The sequence below is a fragment of the Parambassis ranga genome, chromosome 19 (assembly GCF_900634625.1).
Source record: "Parambassis ranga chromosome 19, fParRan2.1, whole genome shotgun sequence".
Classification (NCBI taxonomy): domain Eukaryota; kingdom Metazoa; phylum Chordata; class Actinopteri; family Ambassidae; genus Parambassis; species Parambassis ranga.
This window is the reverse complement of record NC_041039.1, coordinates 24,223,441-24,237,067: the sequence shown is the minus strand read 5'-3', so window position 1 is coordinate 24,237,067 and position 13,627 is coordinate 24,223,441. Positions and strand designations below refer to the sequence as shown.

The 13,627-nt window shown below is 47.8% G+C and overlaps 2 protein-coding genes across 3 annotated transcripts; both read right to left on the bottom strand.

Moving 5' to 3' along the window:
• Nucleotides 1–22: 22 nt before the first annotated feature.
• Nucleotides 23–1,749, bottom strand: cart2 (cocaine- and amphetamine-regulated transcript 2). Its single transcript, XM_028431883.1, has 3 exons — nucleotides 1,328–1,749; nucleotides 657–740; nucleotides 23–200 (listed from the first exon to the last, which is right to left on the bottom strand). The coding sequence occupies exons 1-3, from the start codon at nucleotides 1,445–1,447 to the stop codon at nucleotides 93–95; spliced, it is 312 nt and encodes a 103-aa protein (XP_028287684.1). The 5' UTR covers nucleotides 1,448–1,749; the 3' UTR covers nucleotides 23–92.
• Nucleotides 1,750–12,290: 10,541 nt separating this feature from the next.
• On the bottom strand, nucleotides 12,291–13,521 carry c19h15orf40 (chromosome 19 C15orf40 homolog). 2 transcript variants are annotated; one of them, XM_028431526.1, is made up of 4 exons: nucleotides 13,270–13,521; nucleotides 12,813–12,936; nucleotides 12,601–12,728; nucleotides 12,291–12,530 (listed from the first exon to the last, which is right to left on the bottom strand). In XM_028431526.1, exons 1-4 carry the CDS (start codon nucleotides 13,459–13,461, stop codon nucleotides 12,441–12,443), a joined length of 534 nt encoding a protein of 177 aa, XP_028287327.1. In that variant the 5' UTR covers nucleotides 13,462–13,521; the 3' UTR covers nucleotides 12,291–12,440. The 2 variants fall into 2 exon arrangements, with proteins under 2 accessions (XP_028287327.1, XP_028287328.1); XM_028431527.1 differs by having other exon boundaries at nucleotides 12,813–12,933.
• Nucleotides 13,522–13,627: the final 106 nt, after the last annotated feature.

Below are 13,627 nucleotides of genomic sequence, written 5' to 3'. Positions count from 1 at the left end.
AGGACACACGACCAGACGGTTCACAGGGTTTATTTCACTCTAACAGCTACTGGTTTTTATACATGTGACTGTTGTGCTGCAGTCTGATTGGCTCATAAGCACTTCAGCAGGAAGAAGTTGCAGAAGGCTCCTCGGGGACAGTCGCACATCTTCCCGATACGAGATCCTTTCCTGACGGCGCAGTGTTCCCCGAGGTCGCACTGTGAACACACACATTGAACACACACTGTAACTGCAAAGTATACACACCTTACAGGTCACAACACAAGGGGGCACCCTTCCATCAGGCTTTGCCCTGACCCAGAATGACTCCGATCTGTCCAGCGTGGGGTCCTGGTCTGACAGGACAGTTAAAGATTCAAACATGTGACTAGATGCATGTGTATGCTTATCATGATGTGAATATTCAGATGAGCATAGGAACTTTTAAATGTATACGTTGTAGTTTTTAATGTTCTGATAGTGCACCCCAGGAAGAATAGTTGCTGCTGAGGCAGTGACTCTATAATAAACCTGCAGGAGGACGAACTGTCCTCAGGATGGACAAAAAGAAGCTGGACAGACTCAAACCTAAAGGACTGAAAGCAGTTTATGAAGGGTCAAAGGTCACGTTATGATCACTGCACACATCTATCTTTAAGGAGAGACGGACTCACAGAGGGGACCTGGCCGTACTTCTTCTCCCAGGGGTTGATCCTCTTGGTCTGCAGCTTCTCCAGCACTTCATGCAGAGCGCCGAGCTGAGAGCAGAGCAGACGGTCAGTGAGTGTGATCAGACACCATCAGCAGACCACATTAACCCTTTCAGGAGCAGATGTGACGGCACAGGAGGCTGAAGCAGAGCTGCCTGATCATCACAGTCAGACAGGTTAGCAGCTCTAATATGTATCTGTTTATTCTCCAGGACGTCTTCATCACAGTTTAGTAGAATGTATAATACATAACAATAAACACACACAGCCTGTCATACATCAGAACAAGGTGTGTGTGTGTGGGGGGGGGGGGGGGGTGACAGATGACTGCAGGTAAACACACTGAGACTCCTTCATTCAATGTAATGAGATTACAAACAAACTACGGAAACATTTGAAAACACTGAAAGGAAACAGTCAGAGGTTTGTGTTATATATATTTATATGTATATTATATAACATATAAAGACGAACAGGTCCAAATATGAACAAACTGATGACTGATGTATATTCATTTGAATTTTCAGGTGAATTTACTAAAATACTTTTTTACTTTATTTAAAAGTGAAAGTAACTGAATCATGAGAATAATCTATCACACGCGTCCCTCCGCTGTGCTGGTGTTTCAGACTCACCAGTCTGTTGGAGTTGTAGCGGTAGTCCTGCACCTCTCTCTCGTCCCTCTCGGCTTCCGTCCTGCCGGCCGGGAACAGCGCGGACAGCAGCGCCGCGCACAGCACGGCTCGCGCCAGCATCTTCAGAGCAAACGGCAGAGTTAAAGTTCACGTCAAGCCCGCGAGCTCCCGTCACCTTACTCCAGGTGTTCTCACGCGCTGTCTGCTCGCTGCGCTGCGCGCGGGACCTTTGGATAACCAGCCCCGCCCACCTTCTTACGCCTACGTCAGAGGTAGACGTAACCCAGCCTGGTGTATCAATAATTATCCCTCAAAGTGATCAGACTCTCGATTACTCAAACTTTAAACTGATTCAGCCTGATCGATCAGCTTCAGATCAATGCGAGGCTGCTGGGGTCACACACAGCAGTGAGAGTGTGTGTCTGAGCAGCTGCAGGAGGACTGTAACCATCTGACACACACACACACACACACACACACACATAAAGGGTGTGTGTTCATATGTTCAAAAATGTCAAAACATTTACTGGAAAATCTGTGACGTTTTTCAGGCAAATTTTTTCAGGTAAATCTGTAAATTTCTTCTGGTAAATTTGACTTTTTAGGCAAATTTGTGAGTTTTTTTCTGGTAAATTTTCTGTAAATTTCTTCTGGTAAATCTGTGAGTTTTTTCAGGTAAATTTTTCTGGTAAAAGCACAGAATGATGAAATCATTTTGTCAGCGAGTTGATGGTCGTGTCACGGTGAGGATGCTGATGTTAGCCGTTAGCTCGAAGCAGGCTGAGGTCAGCATCACGGGACGTTAGCACGGATTATAAATGTTATGTAAGAAAATGACCATGGATAGTTTTTCATCTCTGAAAGTGAGACTGACTCAGCTGTCTGTGGGTAAACATGCGGCCGTCGTGTGGTCAGCGAAGCTTTGCTGAGAGAATAAAGCTGATGTGAGGTTAGCAGAGAAAGGAAAGCTCAGACTGAGCCGGTGTTGTGTCAGCTTCCTGTCTAAAGTTAAGCTGCAGACAGAAGTCAGGAGACGGCCGAGCTCCGACCAACTCTAAGCGTCTCTTTGTGTCCTCAGCTTTGAGACGCAGGCTGAATCCTGCTGACAGGTGGAGCTGAGGATGATGATGCCGCTCTGCAGTCACCTTCATCACAGCACGCCTGATAAAACGTGCTGTAAACATGGCAGCCGTGCTCGGCACACTGACTTCAACTGAAGAGGGACAGATGACGGCGAGCTGAACACGCACATGTACCACACGAGCTCCAGAACCCCCGAGACCTGATCCATCTGACAACTGATCAGTGTCTGAGCAGACACACACAGACACACACAGAGACACAGACAAAGAGACACAGAGACACACACAGACACACACAGACACACACAGAGACACAGACAAAGAGACACAGAGACACACACAGACACACACAGAGACACAGACAAAGAGACACAGAGACACACACAGACACACACAGACACACACAGAGACACAGACAAAGAGACACAGACACACACACAGACACACACAGAGACACAGACAAAGAGACACAGAGACACACACAGACACACACAGAGACACAGACAAAGAGACACAGAGACACACACAGACACACACAGACACACACACACACACACACAGAGACACAGACAAAGAGACACAGGCACAAAGACACACAGACACACACAGAAAGACACACACAGACACACACATATCTTTTCATTGCTGCGCTGCACTCCAGTGAGATGCCATTACTGAAAACAGTGACTGCCGGCCTCCAACAGACACACACTGACACACAACAACATCCAAGAGACACACAACAACCACAAACTGATACACAAGAACCTCCAAGAGACACACACTGACACACAACCACCACAAAGACACAAACTGACTCCAGAATCTGTCACTTTGATAAAGTGATGAAGTAACAAAGGATAAAACCTCCATGTTTGTCTTAAATGATCAAGCAGGCCTGTGTCTGTGTGTGTCTGTGTGTGTGTCTGTGTGTGTCTGTGTCCCTGTGTCTGTGTGTCCCTGTGTCTGTGTGTGTCTCTGTGTGTGTTTCTGTGTGTGTCTGTGTGTGTGTCTGTGTCTCTGTGTGTGTCTCTGTGTCTGTCTGTGTGTCTGTGTCTCTGTGTGTCTGTGTCTCTGTGTGTCTGTGTCTCTGTGTGTCTGTGTCTCTGTGTGTGTCTCTGTGTGTCTGTGTCTCTGTGTGTGTCTCTGTGTGTCTGTGTCTCTGTGTGTCTGTGTCTCTGTGTGTGTCTCTGTGTGTCCGTGTCTGTCTGTGTCTCTGTCTGTCTGTGTCTCTGTGTGTGTGTCTGTGTCTCTGTGTGTGTGTCTGTGTCTCTGTGTGTCTGTGTCTGTGTGTCTGTGTCTCTGTGTCTCTGTGTGTGTGTCTGTGTGTGTGTGTGTCTGTGTCTCTGTGTGTCTGTGTCTCTGTGTCTCTGTGTGTCTGTGTCTCTGTGTCTCTGTGTGTCTGTGTGTGTGTGTGTGTGTGTCTGTGTCTCTGTCTGTCTGTGTCTCTGTGTGTCTGTGTGTGTGTGTGTGTGTCTGTGTCTCTGTGTGTCTGTGTCTCTGTGTGTGTGTCTGTGTGTGTGTGTGCTGACAGTCTGTCATCCTCACTCTCCCAGCGTGCAGCTCTTTATCCTTGTGGATGTGTTACATGTGAGAGCTCGTCCAGCCAGCAGAGGCTTTTAGCGGCGTCTGCAGCCCGACAGCAGCTTTAGCCCAGACGTAAAGCTGCTGATCGGGCTCAGCTCAGGAGACGCGGCGTGAAATGACTGCAGCTCGCAGCAGGAGCCGAGTCTTACATAACGTCCTTGGTGACGGGGAGGACTTCACGTGTCCTCCTGACAGGGACAAACTTTGTTTGAGAGCTGAGATGACGAAGAGGACGATGACTATCTGTCCAGGCTTTGAAGTCAGCTCAGATCCTGCAGATCTCTGAAGAACTGAAGAAAGCGGCTCATTAGCGCCTCCATGATTCACGGCTGCTTCTGATCATAATGAGGGTTTACTTCTTCCTCCAGAGACTGAGCAGTGACCGCTGTTAACCCTCGCATACACTTCACTGACACACAACAACACTCCATCCACTGACACACAACTGGACCTCAGAAGTGTGTGCAGCCTCCTTGATGTATTTTGAGTAGTTCCGTTCTGTTGTGTTGTTGCTGCTGATTCCCCTGCAGGATCAATAAAGTGTGAAACACACAGACACACACTGAAACACACAGACACATTGATACACACAGACACACACAGACACACACTGATACACACACTGAAACCCACAGACACACAGACACACATTGACACACACTGAAACACACTGACACACAGACACACACTGAAACACACAGACACACACTGAAACACACAGACACACATTGACACACACTGAAACACACAGACACACTGAAACACACAGACACACTGAAACACACTGACACACAGTGACACACACAGACACACATTGATACACACAGACACACACTGAAACACACAGACACACATTGACACACACTGAAACACACTGACACACAGACACACACTGAAACACACAGACACACACTGAAACACACTGACACACAGTGACACACACAGACACACATTGATACACACAGACACACACTGACACACACTGAATCACACTGACACACAGTGACACACACAGACACACATTGATACACACAGACACACACTGAAACACACACTGAATCACACGGACACACAGTGACACACACAGACACACACTGACACACACACTGAATCACACGGACACACAGTGACACACACAGACACACATTGATACACACAGACACACACAGACACACACTGAAACACACAGACACACATTGATACACACAGACACACACTGACACACACACTGAATCACACGGACACACAGTGACACACACAGACACACACACTGAAACACACAGACACACTGACATACACAGACACACATTGATACACACAGACACACTGAAACACACAGACACACACAGACACACACTGAAACACACAGACACACACTGAAACACACAGACACACATTGACACACACTGAAACACACTGACACAGTGACACACACAGACACACATTGATACACACAGACACACACTGAATCACACGGACACACAGTGACACACACTGACACACTGATACACACAGACACACACAGACACACACACTGAAACACACAGACACACTGACATACACAGACACACACTGAATCACACGGACACACAGTGACACACACTGAAACACAGTGACACACACAGACACACATTGATACACACAGACACACACTGAAACACACAGACACACACAGACACACACTGAAACACACAGACACACATTGACACACACTGACACACAGACACACACAGACACACACTGAAACACACAGACACACATTGACACACACTGAAACACACTGACACACAGTGACACACACAGACACACATTGATACACACAGACACACACTGACACACACACTGAATCACACGGACACACAGTGACACACACAGACACACATTGATACACACAGACACACACTGACACACACTGAATCACACAGACACACACTGACACACACACTGAATCACACGGACACACAGTGACACACACAGACACACACTGACACACACACTGAAACACACAGACACACTGACATACACAGACACACATTGATACACACAGACACACACTGAAACACACTGACACACAGTGACACACACAGACACACACTGACACACACTGAATCACACGGACACACAGTGACACACACAGACACACACTGACACACACACTGAATCACACGGACACACAGTGACACACACAGACACACATTGATACACACAGACACACACTGAAACACACACTGAATCACACGGACACACAGTGACACACAGACACACACTGACACACACACTGAATCACACGGACACACAGTGACACACACAGACACACATTGATACACACAGACACACACAGACACACACTGAAACACACAGACACACATTGATACACACAGACACACACTGAATCACACGGACACACAGTGACACACACAGACACACACTGACACACACACTGAAACACACAGACACACTGACATACACAGACACACATTGATACACACAGACACACTGAAACACACAGACACACACAGACACACACTGAAACACACAGACACACACTGAAACACACAGACACACATTGACACACACTGAAACACACTGACACAGTGACACACACAGACACACATTGACACACACTGAAACACACTGACACAGTGACACACACAGACACACATTGATACACACAGACACACACTGACACACACTGAATCACACGGACACACAGTGACACACACTGACACACACTGATACACACAGACACACACAAACACACACACTGAAACACACAGACACACTGAAACACACAGACACACTGAAACACACTGACACACAGTGACACACACAGACACACATTGATACACACAGACACACACTGAAACACACAGACACACATTGACACACACTGAAACACACTGACACACAGACACACACTGAAACACACAGACACACACTGAAACACACTGACACACAGTGACACACACAGACACACATTGATACACACAGACACACACTGACACACACTGAATCACACTGACACACACAGACACACATTGATACACACAGACACACACTGAAACACACACTGAATCACACGGACACACAGTGACACACACAGACACACACTGACACACACACTGAATCACACGGACACACAGTGACACACACAGACACACATTGATACACACAGACACACACAGACACACACTGAAACACACAGACACACATTGATACACACAGACACACACTGACACACACACTGAATCACACGGACACACAGTGACACACACAGACACACACACTGAAACACACAGACACACTGACATACACAGACACACATTGATACACACAGACACACTGAAACACACAGACACACACTGAAACACACAGACACACACTGAAACACACAGACACACATTGACACACACTGAAACACACTGACACAGTGACACACACAGACACACATTGATACACACAGACACACACTGAATCACACGGACACACAGTGACACACACTGACACACTGATACACACAGACACACACAGACACACACACTGAAACACACAGACACACTGACATACACAGACACACACTGAATCACACGGACACACAGTGACACACACTGAAACACAGTGACACACACAGACACACATTGATACACACAGACACACACTGAAACACACAGACACACACAGACACACACTGACACACACTGACACACAGACACACACAGACACACACTGAAACACACAGACACACATTGACACACACTGAAACACACTGACACACAGTGACACACACAGACACACATTGATACACACAGACACACACTGACACACACACTGAATCACACGGACACACAGTGACACACACAGACACACATTGATACACACAGACACACACTGACACACACTGAATCACACAGACACACACTGACACACACACTGAATCACACGGACACACAGTGACACACACAGACACACACTGACACACACACTGAAACACACAGACACACTGACATACACAGACACACATTGATACACACAGACACACACTGAAACACACTGACACACAGTGACACACACAGACACACACTGACACACACTGAATCACACGGACACACAGTGACACACACAGACACACACTGACACACACACTGAATCACACGGACACACAGTGACACACACAGACACACATTGATACACACAGACACACACTGAAACACACACTGAATCACACGGACACACAGTGACACACAGACACACACTGAATCACACGGACACACAGTGACACACACAGACACACATTGATACACACAGACACACACAGACACACACTGAAACACACAGACACACATTGATACACACAGACACACACTGAATCACACGGACACACAGTGACACACACAGACACACACTGACACACACACTGAAACACACAGACACACTGAAACACACAGACACACACAGACACACACTGAAACACACAGACACACACTGAAACACACAGACACACATTGACACACACTGAAACACACTGACACAGTGACACACACAGACACACATTGACACACACTGAAACACACTGACACAGTGACACACACAGACACACATTGATACACACAGACACACACTGACACACACTGAATCACACGGACACACAGTGACACACACTGACACACACTGATACACACAGACACACACAGACACACACACTGAAACACACAGACACACTGACATACACAGACACACACTGAAACACACTGACACACAGTGACACACACAGACACACATTGATACACACACTGAATCACACGGACACACAGTGACACACACAGACACACATTGATACACACAGACACACACTGAAACACACTGAAACACACTGACACACAGTGACACACACTGAAACACAGTGACACACACAGACACACATTGATACACACAGACACACACTGAAACACACAGACACACACAGACACACACTGAAACACACAGACACACATTGACACACACTGACACACAGACACACACAGACACACACTGAAACACACAGACACACATTGACACACACTGAAACACACTGACACACAGTGACACACACAGACACACATTGATACACACAGACACACACTGACACACACACTGAATCACACGGACACACAGTGACACACACAGACACACATTGATACACACAGACACACACTGACACACACTGAATCACACAGACACACACTGACACACACACTGAATCACACGGACACACAGTGACACACACAGACACACACACTGAAACACACAGACACACTGACATACACAGACACACATTGATACACACAGACACACACTGAAACACACTGACACACAGTGACACACACAGACACACACTGACACACACACTGAATCACACGGACACACAGTGACACACACAGACACACACTGACACACACACTGAATCACACGGACACACAGTGACACACACAGACACACATTGATACACACAGACACACACACTGAATCACACGGACACACAGTGACACACACAGACACACACTGACACACACACTGAAACACACAGACACACTGACATACACAGACACACATTGATACACACAGACACACTGAAACACACAGACACACACAGACACACACTGAAACACACTGACACAGTGACACACACAGACACACATTGACACACACTGAAACACACTGACACAGTGACACACACAGACACACATTGATACACACAGACACACACTGACACACACACTGAATCACACGGACACACAGTGACACACACTGACACACACTGATACACACAGACACACACACTGAAACACACAGACACACTGACATACACAGACACACATTGATACACACTGAAACACACAGACACACACTGAATCACACGGACACACAGTGACACACACAGACACACATTGATACACACAGACACACACTGAAACACACAGACACACACAGACACACACTGAAACACACAGACACACATTGACACACAGACACACAGACACACACGAAACACACAGACACACATTGACACACACTGAAACACACTGACACACAGTGACACACACTGAAACACAGTGACACACACAGACACACATTGATACACACAGACACACACTGAAACACACAGACACACACAGACACACACTGAAACACACAGACACACATTGACACACAGACACACAGACACACACGAAACACACAGACACACATTGACACACACTGAAACACACTGACACACAGTGACACACACAGACACACATTGATACACACAGACACACATTGACACACACACTGAATCACACGGACACACAGTGACACACACAGACACACATTGATACACACAGACACACACTGACACACACACTGAATCACACAGACACACACTGACACACACACTGAATCACACGGACACACAGTGACACACACAGACACACATTGATACACAGACACACACTGACACACACTGACACACACACTGAAACACACTGACATACACAGACACACATTGATACACACAGACACACACTGAAACACACTGACACACATTGATACACACAGACACACACTGAAACACACAGACACACACAGACACACACTGAAACACACAGACACACACGAAACACACAGACACACATTGACACACACTGAAACACACTGACACACAGTGACACACACAGACACACATTGATACACACAGACACACATTGACACACACACTGAATCACACGGACACACAGTGACACACACAGACACACATTGATACACACAGACACACACTGACACACACACTGAATCACACAGACACACACTGACACACACACTGAATCACACGGACACACAGTGACACACACAGACACACATTGATACACAGACACACACTGACACACACTGACACACACACTGAAACACACTGACATACACAGACACACATTGATACACACAGACACACACTGAAACACACTGACACACAGTGACACACACAGACACACACTGAATCACACGGACACACAGTGACACACACAGACACACATTGATACACACAGACACACACTGACACACACACTGAATCACACGGACACACAGTGACACACACAGACACACATTGATACACACAGACACACACTGACACACACACTGAATCACACGGACACACAGTGACACACACAGACACACACTGACACACACACTGAAACACACAGACACACTGACATACACAGACACACATTGATACACACAGACACACACTGAAACACACAGACACACACTGAAACACACAGACACACAGTGACACACACTGAAACACACTGACACACAGTGACACACACAGACACACATTGATACACACAGACACACACTGACACACACACTGAATCACACAGACACACATTGATACACACTGACACACATTGATACACACAGACACACACTGAATCACACAGACACACATTGATACACACAGACACACACTGACACACTGAATCACACAGACACACAGTGACACACACAGACACACAGTGACACACACAGACACACACACAGCCCAGGAGCTTCTGAACGACACACTGAAAACGGCCTCACCAACTGTCAGGCTGGTATCTCTGAGCCTCCTGTCCCACAGGGGGCGCTCTGCAGGCAGCTCAGAATGAAAGAGGTCATGGAGTTAAAACAAATACTCACAGAACCATCGCCACAGTGTACAGCTGATTAGTCGGTACGGGTCAAGGCCTAAAATGAACTGTATCTGTTCTTTTAACTCCTCCTCCCCACAGGGCCCCGTGGATTCTGGACTGTCTGCAGGAGGCTCAGACGTACCGGACCAACAGTGAGGCAGTGGATCCTCATTCACATTTTCTCACAGCGATGACAAACAGAAGCTCCTTGCTGATGACGGAGGTCAGAGGTCAGACCACAGCAGGGGTGAGAAACCGACAGTGATGCAGGTAGACCGTGTTTGCTGTGGTGTGCTGGGGCAGCAGGCTGAGAGCCGCGGACACACACAGACTCAACACACTCATCAGAAGGTGGTGTTGTGGGGGTGGAGCTGGACTCCCTGACAGCAGGGTCAGACAGAAGGATGCTGTCTGAGCTGCAGGGATCCTGGAGAACAGCCTCCATCCTCTCCACCACGTGCATGGATCCACAGAGACGACCTGCTGCTGTGTGCTGCCATCAACATGAGGGTGGTTCAGACAGTAGCACAGTGCCACCTGCTGGCTGCTGCCCGTCAGCACAGGATTCATAGCTGCCCATCAGATGCAGAGAAGAGTCTGTTACACATGTTGGATGGTGACAAACCTTTAATCACACACACCTCCTGCTGTCTGCAGAACAAACACTACACTGTCTTTGTCCTCAGGGTGTTTTGTAAACAGGCACCACCACCTTCTGTCCTGCTGCTGCGTGCAGCTGATCAGCTCCTCGTCCTCCTGTCAGCCAGCAGCCTCTCTGAGCTTCCTCAGCACCTCCTCTGGACTCATAGCAGAGTCCACTCTGATGACTTTGTCCCTGGACCGGCAGCCCTGAATGGATGAGATGAGACAGCTGAAATAAACTGACTGCACATTATAAAACATCCATGGTTTCAGGAACCTTGTCCAGAGAGATGTGACTCTTCTTCAGGTCCAGGACTTCAGCCAGGAAGCGGATAAGTTCAGCGTTGGCTTCTCCGTCTGTAGGTGGCGCTGCGATGGCCACGTCCACAGCGTCTGGTGAGACACCTGTAGCAGAAGAAGAAGGAGGAGGAGGAGGGGGTCAGCTCTGCACAGTGGAGCGTCAGACCAGCGCTGTCTCAGTGAGGCCACCTGTGATGCTGCTGTGCTTGGAGCCGGGCTTGGCGTGCACCGCGACGCTCACACAGCCGCTCTTGTCTCGCGTCACTGGACCTGAAGGTTCTGCTGCAGCCGGCTGTCCGCCTGCTCTCACCTGCTGAAGGGACACAGGAAGCAGCAGTCAGTCAGCTGGTCCTCAGCAGGACCCCAGGTCCCCCTGTCCGAGCGACACCTTCAAATGTCTCTGGACACAATAAAACGTTAGAATGAGTAGAAACATTCAGAGGTTCTGCTGCGGTTCTGTCGGCTTCATGTGGGGTTAGACAAACACAACAGCCCGCTGGAACATGGCGTACTGCAACTAAACCACAGTTTATGACACATCAGCTGAGATTAGCAGTAAAACAGACGTAAATAAATGTTCTACTGTAAATAAAAGTCTGTCTGTTCAATCGTTACGATGCTAATGGTAGCTAACAGTTCCACAGACCGTCTTCTCCTTTCTGGGCATGTTTCCGTCTCTGCTGTACCGTCCGGTCTGCCGGCTGACAGCGGGCACAGCAGGCCCTCTGTGCCGGGAGAGGGCGGTCAACCGGCGGCTGAGGACCGGAACAAATTCCCCTGACAAGTTTATTCCTGCGGAGCAAACTCGCTGAGAACAGGACACACAGCGAGGAAACATCTACCAGCTAACTGTTAGCAGCTAGCAGGAACGTAAACACAGCGACTTCCGCTTTTCAAAGTATCCACATCCGGTCTTCTTCACAATAAAAGCTCCTGTGTTCCCTTCATAAACAGACTGATGCAGATGATAAATAAAAGTTATTGATCCTCTCAGGGTTTGTTCA

What these genes read in the sequence shown, in the direction of transcription:
- c19h15orf40 (XM_028431526.1), bottom strand. Translation starts at nt 13,461, where the DNA reads ATGTTTCCTCGCTGTGTGTCCTGTTCTCAGCGAGTTTGCTCCGCAGGA. An exon ending in CAAGCACAGCAGCATCACAG is followed by an intron (nt 12,729 to 12,812) that starts GTGGCCTCACTG and finishes CTTCTGCTACAG; the next exon opens with GTGTCTCACCAGACGCTGTG. An exon ending in GTCACATCTCTCTGGACAAG is followed by an intron (nt 12,531 to 12,600) that starts GTTCCTGAAACC and finishes TCATCCATTCAG; the next exon opens with GGCTGCCGGTCCAGGGACAA.
- cart2 (XM_028431883.1), bottom strand. Translation starts at nt 1,447, where the DNA reads ATGCTGGCGCGAGCCGTGCTGTGCGCGGCGCTGCTGTCCGCGCTGTTC. An exon ending in GCTACAACTCCAACAGACTG is followed by an intron (nt 741 to 1,327) that starts GTGAGTCTGAAA and finishes CTCTGCTCTCAG; the next exon opens with CTCGGCGCTCTGCATGAAGT. An exon ending in AGTACGGCCAGGTCCCCTCT is followed by an intron (nt 201 to 656) that starts GTGAGTCCGTCT and finishes GTGTGTTCACAG; the next exon opens with TGCGACCTCGGGGAACACTG.